This window comes from Papio anubis, chromosome 17, assembly GCF_008728515.1.
Source record: "Papio anubis isolate 15944 chromosome 17, Panubis1.0, whole genome shotgun sequence".
NCBI classification, from domain to species: domain Eukaryota; kingdom Metazoa; phylum Chordata; class Mammalia; order Primates; family Cercopithecidae; genus Papio; species Papio anubis.
In genome coordinates, this window is record NC_044992.1 from 74,150,788 (window position 1) to 74,170,679 (window position 19,892).

The 19,892-nt window shown below is 54.5% G+C and overlaps 2 protein-coding genes across 3 annotated transcripts in view; both read right to left on the reverse strand.

Moving 5' to 3' along the window:
- WDR45B (WD repeat domain 45B) overlaps positions 1–6,189 on the reverse strand; it is a 32,807-nt gene extending 26,618 nt beyond the window's left edge. The window contains exons 1-2 of one of the 2 annotated variants that reach the window (XM_003913623.3): positions 5,912–6,189; positions 1,341–1,415 (exon numbers count right to left, since the gene is read on the reverse strand). In XM_003913623.3, coding sequence (XP_003913672.1) covers positions 1,341–1,415; positions 5,912–5,978 — 142 coding nt within the window. In that variant the 5' untranslated portion in view covers positions 5,979–6,189. Of the gene's footprint in view, positions 1–1,340; positions 1,416–2,199; positions 2,519–5,911 lie in introns of those variants that run through there. The other variant, XM_009191557.4, reaches the window with a different exon arrangement.
- Positions 6,190–16,686: 10,497 nt separating this feature from the next.
- Positions 16,687–19,892, reverse strand: part of RAB40B (RAB40B, member RAS oncogene family) — a 36,737-nt gene continuing 33,531 nt past the window's right edge. Inside the window, exons 5-7 of the mRNA XM_031656982.1 lie at positions 19,217–19,298; positions 18,107–18,329; positions 16,687–17,750 (exon numbers count right to left, since the gene is read on the reverse strand). Of these exons, the coding sequence (XP_031512842.1) occupies positions 17,479–17,750; positions 18,107–18,329; positions 19,217–19,298 (577 nt within the window). The 3' untranslated portion in view covers positions 16,687–17,478. The remainder of the gene's footprint in view (positions 17,751–18,106; positions 18,330–19,216; positions 19,299–19,892) is intronic.

The following is a 19,892-nucleotide window of genomic DNA, read 5'->3' on the forward strand; positions in this document are numbered from 1 at the left end:
GAAACAAAGTAACTATAAATTAGATGCATGAAAAGCCACCAACTTCACCTGTAACACTGGCTAATTCCACTGACTTCCTCTGAGAGTAATGCGGGTGCTACTCCTGATGATGATGGTGGCATCACACACTCCACAGCACCTAACGTGTGTGCAGGCACTGATCTGTTGTCTGACGCACTCCGACTCATTTTCACAATAGCTCCATGAGGCAGTCATTGTTGTCAACCTTATTTCACATATAAAGAGAGGTAGCCGGGCGGGGAGGCTCACACCCGTTATCCCAGCACTCTGGGAGGCCAAGGTGCACAGATCATGAGGTCAGAAGTTTAAGACCAGCCTGGCCAACATGGGGAAACCCTATCTCTACTAAAAATACAAAAATTAGCCGGGCGTGGTGGCGTGTGCCTGAGACAGGAAAATCGCTTGAACCCGGGAAGCGGAGGTTGCAATGAGCCGAGATCATGCCACTGCACTCCAGCCTGGGCGACACAGCGAGACTCTGTCTCAGAAAGGGGGGGTGGGAAGAGGTCCAAGGAGGCTGAGAAATTTGCCCAAGGTTGCACAGCAACCTGGTAAAGGGCATAACCAGGACTCAAATGTACACAGTGTGGATGCAGCCAGGGGAAATGCACCCTGACTTACAAAATAAACTCCCAGACATAAAGCACCACTTACTGTTTTACATCCCAGGGTTACAGGTGAGAGTTTATTTGAAAAGAGGTTTCAAGCCGGGCGCGGTGGCTCACGCCTGTAATCCTAGCACTTTGGGAGGCCGAGACGGGCGGATCACGAGGTCAGGAGATCGAGACCATCCTGGCTAACACAGTGAAACCCCGTCTCTACTAAAAAATACAAAAAAAAAACTAGCCGGGCGAGGTGGCGGGCGCCTGTAGTCCCAGCTACTCGGGAGGCTGAGGCAGGAGAATGGCGTAAACCCGGGAGGTGGAGCTTGCAGTGAGCTGAGATCCGGCCACTGCACTCCAGCCTGGGCGACAGAGCGAGACTCCGTCTCAAAAAAAAAAAAAAAAAATGAAAAGAGGTTTCTGCTGCCAAAAATCCCTGATGTGACAGGGAAAAGGCACGAGAAGTTCACGCTGATCTAGAGTTCACTTAGAGAAATCAGGCCAGTGAACAAACCTGCTCAGCACACTCCTGGATCCCTCAGCACCTGTAGAAGCTCAACAGAAGAAAGAGGACAGCTCCCTCCAAGTTGGCGAGGGGCCATGAACCCTACCCACTTCTCAGAAACAGCCATCCCCGCCCTGCTCCACCTGCAAGGTTAAATTTAGACTCTGAGGGTTGGAAAAGGGAGAAACCAGGAAATGTCCGTTAATTCTTACCTTGTTTCTCTTTTTCTTTCAGTGGGTCAGTGTTATAGACTCGGAATCCATTTTCCATCCCACACGCAAAGCATCCTAAAGCAGAAGTGTAAGACAGACATTAATCCCCAGGTCTGGAGAAACGGCAACTACTACGAACTCCTGCAGATGCTGAAACCACACAGGCACCATAGGTGCTAAGTCACAACTCCTTTCCTTGCAGAAATGTTACTAAGTGACAAGCACATTCATGAGGGACATTTTGTTTGTCCTTTAGCAAAGGAGTCTTGGAGTTGTTCACGCAGCTTCCCCACTGCAGGGTCCTTCTGTGGCATCCCCGTGGCCCAGGCTTGGAGGGCAATGAGTGACAAACGCAAAGGACACCTCTAGAGGAAAGCCACCAAGCAGACAATCCCACCCACTGTGGACACCGGGTGAGGGGAGGGCAGGGTGCTGGGAGACAAGAGGTAGTCCTAGATCCAGGAACCGGGAAGGTGAGGCAGATGCTTCCCCATTTACAGGGGAGTTCCCCCCAGATTCTTTGTCCCACCTATAAATCATCCTAAACCCCTGTCAGAGGTCGGGCGCCAGTGCCTTCAAGCCTGTAATCCCAGCACTTTGGGAGGCCTCTGCACGGCGGATCACGAGGTCAGAGGTCGGTGACCATCCCGGCTAACACGTGAAACCTCGCCTCTACTAAAAATTACAAAAACTAGCCGGGAGGTGGCGGGCGCCTCTGTGGTCCCAGCTATGAGGCTGAGGACAAGCAAGCCCGGGAGGTTTGCAGTGAGCCAGATGATCACGCCACTGCACTCCAGCCTGGGGAATAGAGCGACCACTCAAAAAACAAAACCCTGTCAGAGTCCTCTCAATGAGTTACCCAGGTCACTCATCCTGGTCACTGTCTCCAGGCCACACACCAGCCACACAAGCGAACGGCACCATTAGAAACTGAACAAAAGCGCTTAAGTGCGAAGATGACAGTGTGTTAATGCTTCTGTATGACCCAAGGACTGCATCCGTCTCCTGAAATGCCATGTCCAACTGTTGGCTCTACGAAGCTGTGGCGGCAAAGACAAAAAAACAAACTGCCCAATTATTTTTCACATGAAATGTCGCAAAGTCTGGTTCCTTGCAATGACTGCACAAGTGGGTGTGAAAGACCAATGCAAAGGCCTCTTAAAATTCCCATTCGAGGCCGGGCGCAGCGGCTCATGCCTGCAATCCCAGCTCAAAAAAACAAAACAAAACAGGCCAGGCGTGGCGGCTCACGCCTGTAATCCCAGCACTTTGGGAGGCCGAGGTGGGCAGATCACCTGAGGTCAGGAGTTCGAGACCACCCTGGCCAACATGGTGAAACCCACTAAAAATACAAAAATCAGCCAGGCATGGTGGCATGTGCCTGTAATCCCAGCACTTTGGGAGGCCAAGGCAGGTGGATCACCTGAGGTCAGGAGTTCAAGACCAGCCTGACCAACATGATGAAACCCCATCTCGACTAAAAATACCAAAAAATTAGCCAGTCTTGGTGGTGGGCGCCTGTAATCCCAGCTACTCGGGAGGCTGAGACAGGAGAATCGCTTGAACCTGGGAGGGGGAGGTTGCAGTGAGCTGAGATCATGCCATTGCACTCCAACCTGGGCAACACAACAAGACTCTGTCTCAAAAAAAAATAAAAATAGAAATACCCAAACCACCTCCTAGAAATCCACAGGAAAAAGGCAAAGTCCTCAATAGAAAAATGGGCAAAAGACTTAGACATGTCACAAGAGGATATCCAAATGGTCAAGAAACACAAAGTCAGGAAAATGCAAATAAACAACACAGAGAGATTGACACAGCCACCAAAATGACCAAAAATAAGAGAAAACACCAAATGTGAGCTGGGTGTAGAGCCTTGGGAACTCTCAGACCTGCCATTTGAGGGCAAAGTGGTACAACCACTTTGGAAAACTATTTGTACTATCTACTATACTGTCAATTCTACTTCTAGGTATATAGGAGTATATGCCTTGTGGAAAAGTGAACATATGCTCTCTGAAAGACATGTTCTAGAATAATCATTATTCTTACTACTCATATTATGCTTATGATAGCCAAAAACTGGAAAGTACCCAAATGCCCAACCATGGTAGAATGGATATATGAATTGTTGTATGTCTGCACAAAGAAATACTGTACATCAAGAATGATCTGGCTGGGCATGGTGGCTCACATCTGTAATCCCAGCACTTTCGGCGGCTGAGGCGGGCGGATCACGGGGTCAGGAGTTCGTGACCAGCCTGGCTAACACAGTGAAACCCTGTCTCTACTCAAAATACAAAAATTAGCTGGGAACGGTGGCGGGCGCCTGTAATCCCAGCTACTTGGGAGCCTGAGGCAGGAGAACCACTTGATCCCAGGAGACGGAGGCTGCAGTGAGCAGAGATCACGCCACAGCACTCCAGTCTGGGTGGGAACAAGACTCTGTCTCGGAAAAGAAAAAAAAAAAGATCTACAACTATACTCAACAATACAGAAGAAAAAAAAATCACAAACATGATGTTGAGTAAGAAAGCTACAAAACGGCCGGGCACGGTGGCTCATGCCTGTAATCCCAGCACTTTGGGAGGCTGAGGCGGGCGGATCACCTGAGGTCAGGAGTTCAAGACCAGCCTCAACATGGAGAAACCCCATCTCTACTAAAAATACAAAATTAGCCAGGCGTGGTGGTGCGTGCCTGTAATCCCAGCTACTTGGGAGGCTGAGGCAGGAGAATTGCTTGAACCTGGGAGGCAGAGTTTGCTGTGAGCCTAGATCGAGCCATTGCACTCCAGTCTCGGCAACAAGAGTGAAACTCCGTCTCAAAAAAAAAAAAAAAAAAAAAAAGCTAGAAACAAAAAAAAGTACAAAAATAAAGTACAGAAGTAGGCAAAACTAATCTATGACGTCACAAGTCACGTAGGGAGCATTTATTGGAATCAAGGGTGGCCAGGTATATTCAATTTCTTAATTGTTAGTGGCACCTGTGTTCAGTTTGGAAAATTCATCACTTGAACACTTACGATCTATCCACCCTTCTACAGGTATAGCACACTTCAGTAAAAAGAAGGCATTACAAACACCAGATGGTTGGAAACCACCCTCTGAGGAAGCTGGGCATCTCCCTTGCCATCTCAGCAAAACTTTCTTCCCAGAGAAACCCCAGCACACAACCCTGGGGAAGCTGGCAGCGCCCAGGAAGCCTGATTGGCCCCAGGGCATCAGAATCACTGAGGGAGTTCTTTTAAGTACGTGTAATCCAGCTGGGTGCGGTGGCTCACGCCTGTAATCCCAGCACTTTGGGAGGCCCAGGCGGGGGGATCATCTGAGGTCAGGAGTTGGAGACCAGCCTGGCCAACGTGGTGAAACCCCGTCTCTACTAAAAATACAAAAATTAGCCAGGCGTGGTGGTGGGCGCCTGCAATCCCAGCTAATCCGCAGCCTGAGGCAGGAGAATCGCTTGAACCCGGGAGGAGGTTGCAGTGAGTCCACATCGCACCAGCCTGGGCGACAGAGTTAGACTCCGCCTCAAAATAAAATAAATAAATAAATAAAATTGTCTTCACAAATACGGGATCATACAGCACCTGCCTGGATTCTCTTCAAAGACAAAACTTCCAAAACCAACACGTAAAGGCTCGCAGAAGTCTGTCTCGGAATAACGGTCATTCCTTTTCTTCCCCATCATGACCTTTGGGAAGTGCGCCCTTCAAATGGGAGGTGGGGAGGCAGCCATCCGAATCCAGGTCCCGCCCGCCTCCCGCGGGAACCCGACCGCGCCGCTCTGAAGCACCTGCGGGGAAGGAGGTCGCCTTCCCTGGGCGCTTTAAATCATCCAGTGCTTACACCTGCATTCCGACCTGGGAAAAGAAGTAGGATTTCCCGCGGGCCTCCCTTAAGTCATCTTATTCCACCAAACACGAGGAAAAATCCCGGGGAGTGGGGGCGGGGAGAGTGAGTTTCCGCCTGAAACCGACGGGAGAGGGGGGACCCGCACCCCACCCGCGCCACTCGCCACCAGAGGCGTCAGGGGCGCCGACTCCGCGGCTCCAGTGAACCCAAGCGGATTCGGCTCAGCCACGGGCTCCCTGCTAAACACCCTGAAAAGAGCAGGGGGTTTTCAAAACGGGGTTCCGCGCAGCGCGTCAATCACGCTGCGCGGAAAATCCCGACAACCAGGGAGCCCGCGGGGAGCCAGGGGACCCGAGTGGGCGTGGCGCCCGGGGAGGGGCGGCCGCGCAGGAGGCCGGGGTTCTGCGCCGTCTCCCACCAACCTCGACCTCGGCCCGGGACCGCCGGCTGGGAGCGGCCACAACCCGGGGGTGAGGGGGGACGAAAGGCCAGGAGGGTGGGAGCCGGTTCGGGCCTGGTCCGGACCCCGGCTGAGGCTGGGAGCGGCGGCGAGGGCCGGAGCCGGGGGCTTCGGAGGGGAGCTCGGGCGAGGCTGGGGTCCCGGGTGGGAAAGCCTGGCCGGAAAGGGGCGCCCGGGAGAGGCCGGAGAGTCGGGAACCCCGGGCTGCGGGAAGGCCCGGGCAGGCAGGGCGACAGGGCCGCGCCTCGCGCCTCCTCACCGTGGTCCTGGTTGAAGCCGGCGTAGAGCAGCCCGTTGCCGTGAGGGTTACACGGCAGGAGGTTCATGGCTCCGCGATGCTGGGCCGCCGCTCCTCAGCGCCGCATGCCTCTCGCGGGGGCCGGCGATCTGGTCCCCTCTGGCCGGCGCTGAGGCCGCGGCCGGAAGTGCCGGACGTGCGTGCGTGCTGGACGTGCGTGCGTGCTGGACGTGCGTGCGTGCTGGACGTGCGTGCGTGCTGGACGTGCGTGCGTGCTGGACGTCCGTGCGTGCACGCGCGCCCCCCAGGGAGCCTATGGAGCGCCGAGCGCATCTAACCGAAGCGAGGCGAGCGCGGATGGATGGATGGATGGATCTGGATCTGGGCGGGCGGGGCGGGAGGGGCGGGCGGGGCTGGACAGTGGATAAATGGAATGGATGGACTGGAATGGATCTGGCATGGAAGGAGGGACGGGGCGGGGCGGGGAGGGGAGCGGCAGGGAGGGGCGAGGCCGGAGGGACGGGGCGGGGTGAGGTGGGGTGAGGTGGGGTGAGGCGGGCCGGGGCGGGCGAGGCGGGGCGGGGCGGGCGAGGCGGGGCGGGGCGGGCGGGGCGGGGCGGGGCGGGGCGGGAGCATCGAGCACGTTCGAGGGAGGGTCTGGCCTTGTCATGCGCGGGGTCGCCGTGGGACGGAGGATGGCCCCTTGAGGGCTTGGCACCGACACCTGACGGTCAGAGGAAGGAGGGAGAGCCGGTGAGGGAGGCCCGGTGCATCATCCCTCAGGAGAGGCAAGCGCAGAAGCGCCACAATACTAGGGCCCCCCTTCAGGACACACAGACCGCCAGGACAGAGACCTTCCCAGGACACACAGCCCCCCCCCCCCGGACACACAGCCCATAGAGGACACAGCCCTTTAGGACCCCACCTAAAGGACAGGTGGCCCTCACACAGCACAGCCCCCGCAGGACTCCGGGCCCTCAGGTCACGTTGCTCACAGGACGCAGTTCTCCTCCACTCTTAGGGTCAGGCTGCTGAGGGCGTCCTGGTTACGGAGCTTTGTCCCCGGGCTAGGCTCATGCAGTGGATGGCCGTGGAGGCCTGAGTGCTGACCCTCGTTTCTCCTGCCCAGGGAGTCCTCTCCACTCCCCCTCCTCACCCTCCTGTCCCCTCCTGGGCTCTCCCTGTTCCCTGCAGCACACCTGATCTCCTAGGAGGTTCTGACACTGTCCCCTCGCAGCCACCTGCCTCCACCCGTCTGTCATCCTCATCCCACCCTCGCCACTTGCCTGAGCTGGTGCTGACCTCTCAGCCATGGGGAGGAAGGAGCTGGACTGTAAGCTCAGATCACTGGCCCACTTGGGCCAGGTGGTCTCTGCGTCGTGGGCATCAAACACCTCGATTCCCCCACAAGAGGGGCTCCTCCCTGAGAGTGACCAGGAGCCTCGCGATGGCAGAGTGAGTTGGGCTGCCCAGGTTGTGACTAGGGCTCAGGGGCCCAGGTCCAAATCACAGAGCTGGGGCGAGACTTAAGTGCGGTCCAGGGTCTCAGCACCCTCTTCCCTGGAGGGCACTGGGTTCTCCTCTGTGCACACATACTGGTACCTGCTGTGAGAAGTGTCACATGAAGAAAGGAGAGAGGCGTGGGTAAGGGGCATTTCCCTTCATTTCCCTGCTTGCCACCCTTGGGGCCTCCTTCAGTCCACATTTTACTCAGTCTCCCGGTGGCTATACAGGCCAGGGGCAAGGGCATGTGTGGACATCCACACACAGCGCTGGTTGTATCCTAACCAGGAAACTCAAAGCAGCCTTGCCCACCACAGTGGGTTGAATGGTGGCCCTCAAAAGATGTGTCCTGGGGGGCTGAGTGGGGAGGATGGCTTGAGCCTAGGAGGTTGAGGCTGAGGCTGCACTGAACTGAGATTGTGCCGCTACACTCCAGCCTGGGCAATACAGTAAGACTCTGTCTAAAAACAACCAACCAACCAAAAGCCAAAAAAAAAGATAGGTCCACCCAGAACCTGAGAATAGGGGCTTCTTTAGATACAGAATCATTGCAGAAGTAATTAAGGATCTCAAGATAAGATCATCGTGGATTTGGGGTGTGCCTTAAAGCTGAAGACTGGCACCTTTGGAAGAGACAGGAAGGGAGGAGATACAGGGGAAGGTCGCCGCTGGCAGCCAGTGGGACTGGAGTGCTCAGCCCTAAGTCAGAATCGCGGGCAGCCTCCAGGAGCTGGGAGAGGCATGAAGGGTTCTTCCCCAGAGCCTTCGAGCCTGGGAAGGAAGACAGGCTGTTGTCCAAGCCACCAGCGTCTGGGGCTCTGTTCCAGCAGCTCCAGGAATCTCGCTGTCCACTGATAGCTCAGGGGTCTCCACGTGGAAGACCTGAAGTGTGACTCGGAGTGAGGGACATGCCTTATCTTGCCCACCTGTCTGCAAGGCAGGCAGAAAGCAGTCTCACCTCTTGGGGTGGAGAGAATAGAAGTTACATACATACATTTATCTCCTGGGCTCCGGTGATCCTACCACCTCGGCCTCCTGAGTAGCTGGAACTACAGCTACACACCACCATGCCAGCTTAAGTTTTTATATTTTTAGTAGAGACAGGGTTTCATCATGTTGCCCAGGCTGGTCTTGAACTCCTAGGCAAAGGATATGTCCGCCTCAGCCTCTCAAAGTGCTGGGATTACAGGCATGAGCCGCTGTGCCTGGCTTAACGATGTATTGTTTAAAGATACAACATATGGCCGGGCGCGGTGGCTCAAGCCTGTAATCCCAGCACTTTGGGAGGCCGAGACGGGCGGATCACAAGGTCAGGAGATCGAGACCATCCTGGCTAACACGGCGAAACCCCGTCTCTACTAAAAAAACATACAAAAAAATTAGCCGGGCGCAGGTGTGGCGGCGCTCTCTGTGGTCCCAGCTACTCGAGGCTGAGGCAGGAGAATAGCTGGAACTGGAGCATGGAGCTTGCAGTGAGCTGGAGATCTGGCCACTGCACTCCCAGCCTGGCGACATAGGAGCGCAGACTCCGCCTCAAAAAAAAAAAAAAAAAAAGATACAACATATTTGGACACACACAAACATATAAAGAAAACCAGGAGGGGATGGTGGCTCTGGTACAGAACTGGGAGATGATGGTTACCCTAAAGGGTGAGAAGAATCTGTGCAGGTCGGGCGAGTGGCTCACTCTGCAATCCCAGTGACTTTGGGAGGCCAAGGTGGCAGACTGTTTGAGGTCAGCAGTTTGAGACCAGCCTACAACATGGTGAAAAACCCATCTCTACTAAAATACAAAATTATGGCCAAGGTGGCTCAAGCCTGTAATCCCAGCATTTTGGGAGGCCGAGACGGCGGATCACGAGGTCAGGAGATCGGTGACCATCCTACAATATGGTGAAACCCCGCCTCTATTAAGAAATACAAAAAAAAAAAAAACTAGTCAGCAGGTGGCGGGAAGGCCTGTAGTCCAGCCACTGGGAGGCTGAGGCCGAGATCGGCGGAACCCGGGAGAACGGCTTGCAGTGAGCTGAGATCCGCCAATGGCAGCCCGGCGATAGAGCTGGTGACCTCGCCCCAAAAAAAAAAAAAAAAAAAAAAAAAATACAAAAATTAGCTGGGCGTGGTGGCAGGCTGCCTGTAGTCCCAGTTACTCAGGAGGCTGAGCCAGGAGAATCGCTTGAACCTGGGAGGTAGAGGCTGCAGTGAGCTGAGCTTGCACCACTGCACTCCAGCCTGGGTGACAAGAGCGAGACTCTGTCTCAACAACAACAGAAAAAGAATCTGCAACAGGGGAAGGGCGTGTGGTTGACTCTGAAGAACAGCCCCCAACGACACCCCCATCCCCGTGCTCAGAGCTTGTGCATGTGTTGCTTTTACACATGGCAGCGGGGACTTTGCAGATGTGACTACCTTAAGGACCTTGAGATGGGGAGGTTAACCTGGATGATCCAGGCAGGATCACGAGGGTCCTCACAGGAAAGAGGGAAGGCGGTTGCTGAGAGAGACCTGGATGATCCAGGCGGGATCACGAGGGTCCTCACGGGAAAGAGGGAAGGCGGTTGCTGAGAGAGAAGGCTGTAGTGTGACCACAGAGGTAGACTGGAGGGATGCAGCCAGAAGCCCGGGAATGCCGCTGCCTAGAGGCTCAGGAGGCCAGGGATTGACTCTCCCTGGAGATTCCAGAAGGAACCGGCCCTACAGACACCTTTATTTTAGCCTCTTCCTCCAGAACTGTAAGAGAATAAATGTGTGTTCCTTTAAGTCTCTAACTTTGTGTTACTTTGTGATAGTTTGTATTAGACTGCAGAATGGCCCTCAAAGATACCAGGTTGTCATCTCTGGAACCTTTCAATGTGTTATTCCTGGCCGGGCGCGGTGACTCACACCTGTCATCCCAGCCCTTTGGGAGGTTGAGGTGGGTGGATCATGAGGTCAGGAGTTCAAGACCATCCTGGCCAACATGGCAAAAACCTGTCTCTACTAAAAATACAAAAATGAGCCAGGTGTGGTGGCAGACAGACGCCTGTAATCCCAGCTACTTGGGAGGCTGAGGCAGGAGAATTGCTTGAACCCAGAAGGCAGAGGTTGCAGTGAGCCAAGATCGGGCCATTGCACTCCAGCCTCGGCGAGAGAGAGACTCCATCTCAAAAAAAAATTAATAAATACGTAAAGAAGGTATTCCCTTATTTTGGAAAAAGGGTCTCTGCAGATATGATAAAGTGAGAGGCCCTGAGACAGGAAGACTGTCCCGAATTGCATGGACGTCCCCAAGTGCCATCGCATGCTTCTTCAGGCAGAGGAAGGATTGACCAACAGAAAACACCATGTGGGGACAGAGACGGAGACTGCAGCGATGTGGCCACAAGCCAAGGAGTGCCTGGGGCCCCCTGAAGCTGGAAGAGGCCGGGAGGACCCTCCTGGAGCCTCCAGAGGGAGCCACACCTTGATCTCAGCCCAGTGATGCTGATTTTGGACGTGGACTCCAGAACAGTGAACGGAACACACTTCTGTTGTTTCAGGCCCCTGGGCTGTGGGAGTTTATTACAACAACAGTAACAGACCTTAAAACCCACTCCAGGCCGGGCGCGGTGGCTCAAGCCTGTAATCCCAGCACTTTGGGAGGCCGAGACGGGCGGATCACGAGGTCAGGAGATCGAGACCATCCTGGCTAACACGGTGAAACCCTGTCTCTACTAAAAAATACAAAAAACTAGCCGGGCGAGGTGGCGGCGCCTGTAGTCCCAGCTACTGGGGAGGCTGAGGCAGGAGAATGGCGGGAACCCGGGAGGCGGAGCTTGCAGTGAGCTGAGATCCGGCCACTGCACTCCAGCCTGGGCGCCAGAGCGAGACTCCGTCTCAAAAAAAAAAAAAAAAAAAAAAAAAAAAAAAACCCACTCCAAGGGCTTGGCAGGTAAGACTCTACTCCTTCCGCTTCAGCTGCTGTGCGTTGATAGTCAGTCATAACAGTACTGTTCATTCAGATAGACCCACGTGAACTGTTACATGTAGGATCCATTTCACAGATGGAACCATTAGAGGGCCTTTTAAGAAGCCCATCACCCTCACCCCCAACTGTAGTGGAACGTGGAGCAATGCTAAGATTTCAGCCTGGGCACGGTGGCTCGTGCCTGTAATCCCAGCACTTTGGGAGGATCACTTGAGCCCAGGAGTTCGAGACCAGCCTGGGCAACTTATGAAGACCCTGTCGCTGAAAAAAAAAAAAGGCAGGTGTGGTGGTGCACACCTGCAGTCAGCTACTCTGGAGGGCGAGGTGGGAGGACCACTGAGCCCAGGAACCAAGGCTGCAGTGAGCCAAGATTGCACCGCTGCACTCCAGCCTGAGCAACAGAGTGAAACCCTGTCTCTAAAAGAAAAAAAGAAAAACATTCAAGGCAGAGGAATCAAGAAACCAGCAGAGGGTGGTGATTGGCTTTGAGTAACACACGGAGTCTTCCTCCAGCTGAACTGGAAGGTCAGCGTCTGCCCGGTTAAAGGCACTGAGACTGGTATGCCTGCCTCTCACTGTGGCCTACACGGCTATCTTCCTGTCACCTCAAAAGGCACCAAGAAAGCTCGAGGCAGCCCCTGAGCACGCACAGTGAGGCACTGGAAGGCTCCTGTTGGACTTGACGGCCCCACAGACAAGGCCGCCCTGTGACTGAGGGGACAGGACAAGAGCAGGGTCCCCTCTGCACACAGGCGGGAGCAGTGCCCACCTCCCCCAGACGACCAACACTCCCCATCCTGCTGGATGTGAGTGACTGCCACTTTCTTTTTTTTTTTTTTTTTTGAGACGGAGTCTCGCTCTGTCGCCCAGGCTGGAGTGCAGTGGCCGGATCTCAGCTCACTGCAAGCTCCGCCTCCCGGGTTCACGCAATTCTCCAGCCTCAGCCTCCCGAGTAGCTGGGACTACAGGCGCCGCCACCACACCCGGCTAGTTTTTTTTTGTATTTCTTAGTAGAGACGGGGTTTCACCGTGTTCGCCAGGATGGTCTCGATCTCCTGACCTCGTGATCCGCCCGTCTCGGCCTCCCAAAGTGCTGGGATGACAGGCTTGAGCCACCGCGCCCGGCCGTGACTGCCACTTTCTACCAATGACACCTTGCACCTTGCTCCGTTTTTCTCACCTTCTAGATAAGAACTGAGATAGTAAGTCTCAGAGTCACCCCTGCTTCCTGACAGCATCGAACAGAGTGCAGCAGTTGCCGTGAATGCTCCCCGAAACCTCCACGAAGCTGCCCAAGTCGCGCCCGTCCTCCCCGACTCCCCAGAACCGTCGATGGTGGGGGGCTCCGTGCTGCAGCAAGTCAGGGGCGTTCACGGCGGCCTCTGGCTAACAGCCCTGACGGCACCTCTGGGCTGCTGGGAAGCAGCCGGTCACCTCACCTAGAGGAGGGTGAAGGCTGGAGCAACAGAACTGCTTGGAGACCAGGTGGAGCTTGGAATCCCTCCTTTGTGTGTCCGTCTCCCTCTCCACAGTGGCTCAGGGCCTCTGTGCTCCAGCAGGGTTTGCTGTCATCATGGGAAAGTAGAGGAGAAGAAACAGCATCAGCTCGAGTTCAGCACAGCCGCAGGGCAGGGACAGTGGTTTTATTTTTATTTGAGATGGAGTCTCATTCTGTCACTCGGGCTGGAGTACAGTGGTGCAACCTCCGCCTCCCAGGTCCAAACAATTTTCATGCCTCAGCCTCCTGAGTAGCTGGGACTATAGACATGCACCACCACGCCTGACTAGTATTTTCTATTTTTAGTAGAGACGGAGTTTCGCCATGTTGCCCAGGCTGGTCTTGAACTCCTAAGCTCAGGCAATCTGCCCGCCTCAGCCTCCCAAAGTGTTAGGATTACAGGCATGAGCCACCACACCCTGACAGGACAGTGGTTTTAAAAGGCAGGTGCCAGCCTTTGTTAAGAAAGGTGTGTAAGAATCTGTAGATCTAAAGCAACAGGCCGCACCTCTGAACATTCCATGGAAGCAGGAAGGGAGCAAGCCCCACTCCTGAGCTGAGACAGGTGGGGGTGGAGGGCAGGGTTCACAGAGGAGATGGCTCAGCCTCTGCCCAGGGAGCGCCCCACCTTCGCCAGGGCGGGGAGGAGCATACGGCACCCAGTGCTTGCGTACACCCCTGCGTGCGTGGAGCTGCCTAGGGCCTCCCTGTCATCAGCCCTCACTGCTGTCCAGCCCCTGCCTACAGGCCCCCAGTGGCTGCCACGGTCCTATGCGGAGACTTTGCTCAGTTTCATCCAAGGTTTCGCCAATGCCCTTCAATAGCTGAGGATATATGAAAGGCTCCCCGAGCAAAGGCTGGGGCCCCAGGGGGCCGGGGAGAAGGTCCCCGAGGCACACATGGGAGGGAGTGGACAGAAGAGCACAGGACTCTGCTGAGGTCTGAACGAGCCCCTCCAGAATTCATGGGTTGGAAGTTAATTGCCAGTGTGAAGGTATTAAGAGCCAGGGCCTTTAGGCAGTGGCAGAACCTCCAGAATGGGATTCAGGACCTCACAGGAGGTGTGGCAGAGCTGCCTCCCTTCCCTTTGTCCTTCCGCCCCTCCGGCCATGTGAGGACGCAGCCACAGGGCACCATCTTGGAAGCGGAGACTGGGCCTCCCGAGACCCAAACCAGCTGGCGCCTTGAGCTTGCACTTCCCAGCCTCAGAACTGAGAAACAAATGTCTATTATTTATACATTCCCCAGTCTCAGGTGTTTTGTTACGGCAGCATACACGGACTAGGAATCTCCTGCTCCCTCCAGCCCCCACATCCACGCACTGCCCCACCCTCCAGGCCGGGACAGAAGTGTGTCCCGCCCCCGGGACAGTGACCACTCTCCGACCTCCAGCCTCCCCCAGGTGAAACAAAACCTTCACCTCCCCCTAATACAAGCAGCTTCCATTTTGCTTGTAAAATCCACATCTGACGAAGCTGTTCTCCAGCAAAGGGCAGACTTAGCGTCTCTGTCTCTGTCAAAACAAATATCATCAAGCCTGTCATTGACTTTTTCTAGATTCAATATTTTGGCTAAATTCCTCATCAAAATTGCAAGCTACGAACCTTCTCTACTGGAGTAATTTTCACAGGGCAACTGAGTCATCATTGTGGATAATACATTTTGAATCTTGATGTTTGGAAAGAGGGTCACAAGCACCTGGGACAGCATCTGGAACTGGTGTTTACACCACGGATGGATCGTGTGGACAGATCGCGCCAGCAGTGAGGGCTGCGGGAGAACATGACAAAGCTTCTCTGAGGTTTAATTTATATTTATGTTTTTTGTATATTCACCACCCGAACACACAGTCTTCTACTTAGTCCAGTCTGTATCAGGCTTCGTCTGGTTTTGTTCTGCCTTGGTTTGCTGTAGCACTTTCTGCCGTGAGCGTAACTCACTTCCTTGTTGCAGGAGTTTCCTGAGGCTGTCATAACAAATCGCCACAAACCTGGTGGCTTAAATAACAAGTGTTTATTTTCTCGTAGCTCTGGAAGCCAGAGCAGGGCTGTGCTCCCTCTGGGAGACCTCGGGGAGGCTCCTTCTGCCTGTGCCGCTTCTGGGACTTCTGGGGGTGTTTGCCTGGAGGGCCAAGGCCTCCGGGCGGCCTGTGTGTTCCGTGAACACCTGCGAAGGGCTCTGGGTCACAAAGCCTTGGGAAACTTTATTTTATTCCTTCTAGGACACTACGGGTACTCCTGAGGAGCTGTCACTTACAAAACAAGAAAAGGGAAGGAAGAGAAAAATACGCGTTTGGCCTGGTTTGATGTTGCAGCGGGAGGATCCGTCTTCTTACCCTCCACCATCACCGAGCCGGGAACTGAGGGAGAAGAGGCCCCTGCAACATGAGTTTCTTCAGTGTGGGTTCTCCTTTCCTTGCATCTCAGTGTCCTTGTGTTTGCAGCTGGGAGGTCGGCCTCACCCCCACCTGTGGCACAGCAGAGAGAAGGATGAAGAGGTCCTCGCAGTGTGTCTGCACGAGGCTGGCCACCTCCCCTCCCCAGGCACTGTCCCCTCAGGGTTCACCTTCTGTCCACAGACCACGACCCTGCCTCCCCACAGACTTTGTCCCCGTAGCTGCCGTACCCAGTTGGCCAGACACCTCCAAGCCCGGCTCCACCCGCAGGGACCAGTGCTGCTCTCTTCTCTCTGGGCCTCAGTTCCACCATCTCTGAATAGAGGCGTTGCCGCTGATTCTAGGGTCCTTTACATTGCTTTTTTTTTTTTTTTCTGAGACGGAGCATCGCTTGTCACCCAGACTGGAGCGCAGTGGTGCGATCTCAGCTCACTGCAACCCCTGCCTCCTAGGTTCAAGTGATTCTCCTGCCTCAGCCTCCTGAGTAGTTGGGATTACAGGCGTGCGCCACCATGCCAAGCCAATTTTTGTAATTTTATTGGAGACGGGATTTCATCACGTTGGCTGGTCTTGAGCTCCTGACCTCTGATCCGGCCGCCTTGGCCTCCTAGAGTGCCGGGATTACAGCTGTGAGCCACCGCGCCCGTCCCGGTCCCTTAAGTTTCTCAGAATCTACAGACCAGCAGCAGGAACTAGGAACATCAGGTATTTTCTCGCTTCATTTTTTGGTTTAATCCCTCATTTGCAACTCCCAGCCACTGACAAATGTCCAACAGCGTGACCAGGGAAGAGGCCGGCCCTGGAGGTCTCTGCCCTGCTCTGAGGCATGCAGTCGGAGACAGGGGCTGCATCTCCGTGGGGAATCCCTGACAGCCCCTGGGCGCTCCTCACCAAGGCTCAGGAGCACGGCTCCGGTTTATCAGACAGGCACACGCCTGGGTGTCAGCTTTGAACTCTTCCCTCTCTCTTCTGCACTTCTGTTCTGGAAAAGGAATCCTTTCTCAACAGGCGACAACAGTTCAAGGATTCAGCCTTGTTGCCAGTGTCGTTTCTTAGCTCCGATATGTGATGTCTATACCAGGCAGTGGCGCAGTGAAGTAAAGGGCTGTAATACACAGAATCTGGCTGGACGCGGTGCTTCACGCCTGTAATCCCAGCACTGTGGGAGGCCGAGGCGGGTGGATCACCTGAGGTCAGGAGTTCAAGACCAGCCCGACCAACATGGTGAAACCTCATCTCTACTAAAAATACAAAAATTAGCCGGGCGTGGTAGCACACCCCCGTAATCCCAGCTGCTCAGGAGTCTGAGGCAGGAGAATCACTTGAACCTGGGAGGCAGAGGTTGCGGTGAGCCGAGATCATGCCATTGCACTCCAGCCTGGGCAACAAGAGCGAAACTCTGTCTCGAAAATAAATAAATAAATACAAAATTCTAAAGAACCGGCCACCAACTCTACCAAGAGAGAAACGACTATACATTTTATTGTTGAGAAACATTTTCTTAAATAAGTGTTTTCACTTCATTCCTTTTACTGAAGCAGGTCTTCCTTGGCCTGTTGAAACTGCGTCGTTCAACGTAACTAGAGGTATCTTTGGCATTTTCTTCCCTTAGCTTCATAACTTGTAGAATATCTTGTACAAAAAAATGTAGATTTACAGAAAAATATGCATATAAATCACTTATTAATCCCAAAATGTAGTAAATAACTAGCAAAAACTTTATCAAATCCATTTCATACACAAACTGGACAGATCCGTTGCACATAACCTCTACATCTGCAGCGTTTTATAAATTGGTGCTTTGACATTAAAAAGGAGGTTTACAAAAAGACCCCTCTCGTGATATCGATGACTCTAAATCATCCCACTACCGTTGCTTCTCAAATTCCCTTCAATTTACGCTAATCACTCCGATATCACCATTCTTACAAAAGCAGTTATTTTAAGGAAAAAGTTGCAGTGCAATCATGATAAAGTAACATTCAGAATTTCATGTTACCAAGAGTTGAGCAGAGTACTAATTTTCCCTTTATAAACACACATCGAAAACAAGAGCTTCATGCACATCCACATAGAAATTCGAAGTCTGACAGTGTAGTGTGTTTCCATCACACGGAAGGCATCGCACACATTCGCAAGCAGCGTTTGCCGAGAGAAACCGGAATCTGAGATGCATCCGCCAGCTGCCAGGGGTAACACCGAGTTTCTCCGGGAGAGATTCCACCGTGGTTCTTTTAGTGCCTGCCTTAAGAAATTTTGCAGCTGTTTCTGGTGCAGTTTTTGGGTGGGCTCTGGGGTGGGCGGACAAGCTTCACTTTGCGGAGGCTGCTCCTTTTGTGGGTGGAGCTGGTGGTGAGGGAGTAGGAACGGCCGTGCATCATCCTGGCATTGAGGCCGTTGGCCATCGAGAAGGACTTGAGGTGGCTTCTTAAGGCAATGGGGAGCGGGAGCTTGTCCACTAGGTGCACCGGCGTGCAGGACACGACCGCCCGGCAGCACAGGTCTTGCAGGCTCAGCACTTGGGAGAGAAAAAGGTAAACCCTGCTTAGTGGATGTCCTCGCCTGGGCTGGCCATGAGGGGTGGTGCCCACACCTGTTCTCCTGCCTTCCCGAGGCTCGGACACCCATAGCCCTGGCTTGTACATGCAGCAAGCCCTGCCACCACATCCCCTTTGCCCACGTACAGATCCCAGAGCTCCCTCATGAGCTTTCCGACAAAGCCGTAGTGATTACTTCTCTCAAATGTCTTGCTCTGAGAACAGACACAGTGGCCCTGAGGCGGGTCCCGGGAGGCAGACACTTATCCAGGGGGCCACCGAACCACCTCGGCGTCTGGAGGGCAGAAGGGGCCCCCAGAATAGCCCCGGGGCCTACCCTTGCTTGGCCGCCAGAGCCGGTCCATCCCATGCCGCAGCAGCACGATCCTGGCCAGCTCCGTGAACGACTCCGTGATGTTGAAATTGCACAGAGGGCTGACCTCAAAGAAGGTCACGCCCAGGCGTTCGGCGTAGGCCTGGGCCTGCTCCGTGGGGACCTGGCGCTTGAACGCCAGGTGCAGGCGGTTCCCCACCAGGATCTTAGGGACTCCGGGGGCATGCTAGCGGGCAGGAGAAAGGCGAGGAGCATGGGTTACTTGAGTGAGATTTTGTTGTCGTTGCAAAGTGGGTGCTCTGGGCTGAGGAACCCCCCCCCCGAGTTCATGTCCACCCAGAACCTCAGTGTGGGACCGCGTTTGGAAAGACAGTCTTCGCAGACATAAACAGTTACGGTGCGGCCCTGCTGGATTAGGGCCCTCATCTAATGACTGATGTCCTTGGAAGAAGAGAAGACACGGACACTCGGAGGAGGCCGTGTGATGCAAAGGCAGAGACTGGAGCGGTGCAGCCACAAGCCGGGGGGGCCCAGGGTTGCTGGCACTGCCGAGAGCTCGGAGCGGCGGCTGTAGGGAAGCAGCCCTCTCGACACCATGGTTTGGGGCTCTGGCCTCCAGAACCGTGAGCGAACGCATTTCTGTCATTTGGGACCCCGGCTTGTGGTCGTTACTTACGGCAGCCCCAGGACACACAGTGGGCTTGGCGCTGACCACGCCATGTCGCCGCTGCCAGGTGGGCTGGTCTGCGTGCCAGCAGGCACAAGCCCCGGTCACAAGCCCCGGTCACTGCTGGTCAACCCAGCCCGACCACAGCAGGGAGTGAAGCAGGCCAAACTGTGGGGCCTGACCTCGTGCCGAGGCACGCCGTGGAGGCTCGTTTTGCCTGGACCAGCTTCCTGAGCTTTGGTGACTCTCTGTAGCTACGCTCATGAGCCCAGCCCCATCCAGTGCTGTGCCGAGGTGAGGCACCCTCCTTGCTGCTGGAACCCCATCCAGTGTCCTGGCCCATGATCCATGTGTACCCATGAGGCCTGGAGGGCCCAGCCCTAATTCCTGGCCTGACTCCTCCCAAGCCCACAGGGACCTTGGGCAATGGCGTTTCTACAACGTACCTCATCGATCTCCTTAATCCATCGATCAATGCCGTCGAAAGACCAGCGGTTTGCAATGTCATAGACCAGGATCACACCCTGGGGGAGAGGTCACAGGCTCAGCACACAGAACACAGATGTAGGCACAGCTGCGGCCATGCACGCAAAGACATACAACTCACTCAATCATTTCCTTCTTTTAACACAAAGTACATAATTTTGATTTATCACCCGAATGATCATTTCCAATGATATTTCATAAGCTCAGTGATAAACCCTCAAATGTCACAGTGAGCTGGGGACTAGCACTCACACCCACGAGCCACTCCAGGAACACAGGACGCAGGGGCACCACGGTAATTGCCACCTCTCGAGGAGCGCGGCCCACTCACCTGGATGGATCACACGCATACACATGCACATACACATGCAGTTCACGTGTGCACGCGTGTGCATATGTACGGGCAGGCACACATATACACATACAGCTCACACAGAGGCACTCATGCACAGACGCACGCAGTTCATGTGTGCAGAGGCATGCACATATAGAGGCAAGCACACACATTACACACATAGGCAGAAACTCATGCACAGACGCACACACAGTGCAGGTACCTGCACACACGTTGTGCAGAGACACACACACACTCATGCACAGACGCATACACAGTGCAGGTACCTGCACACACGTGCA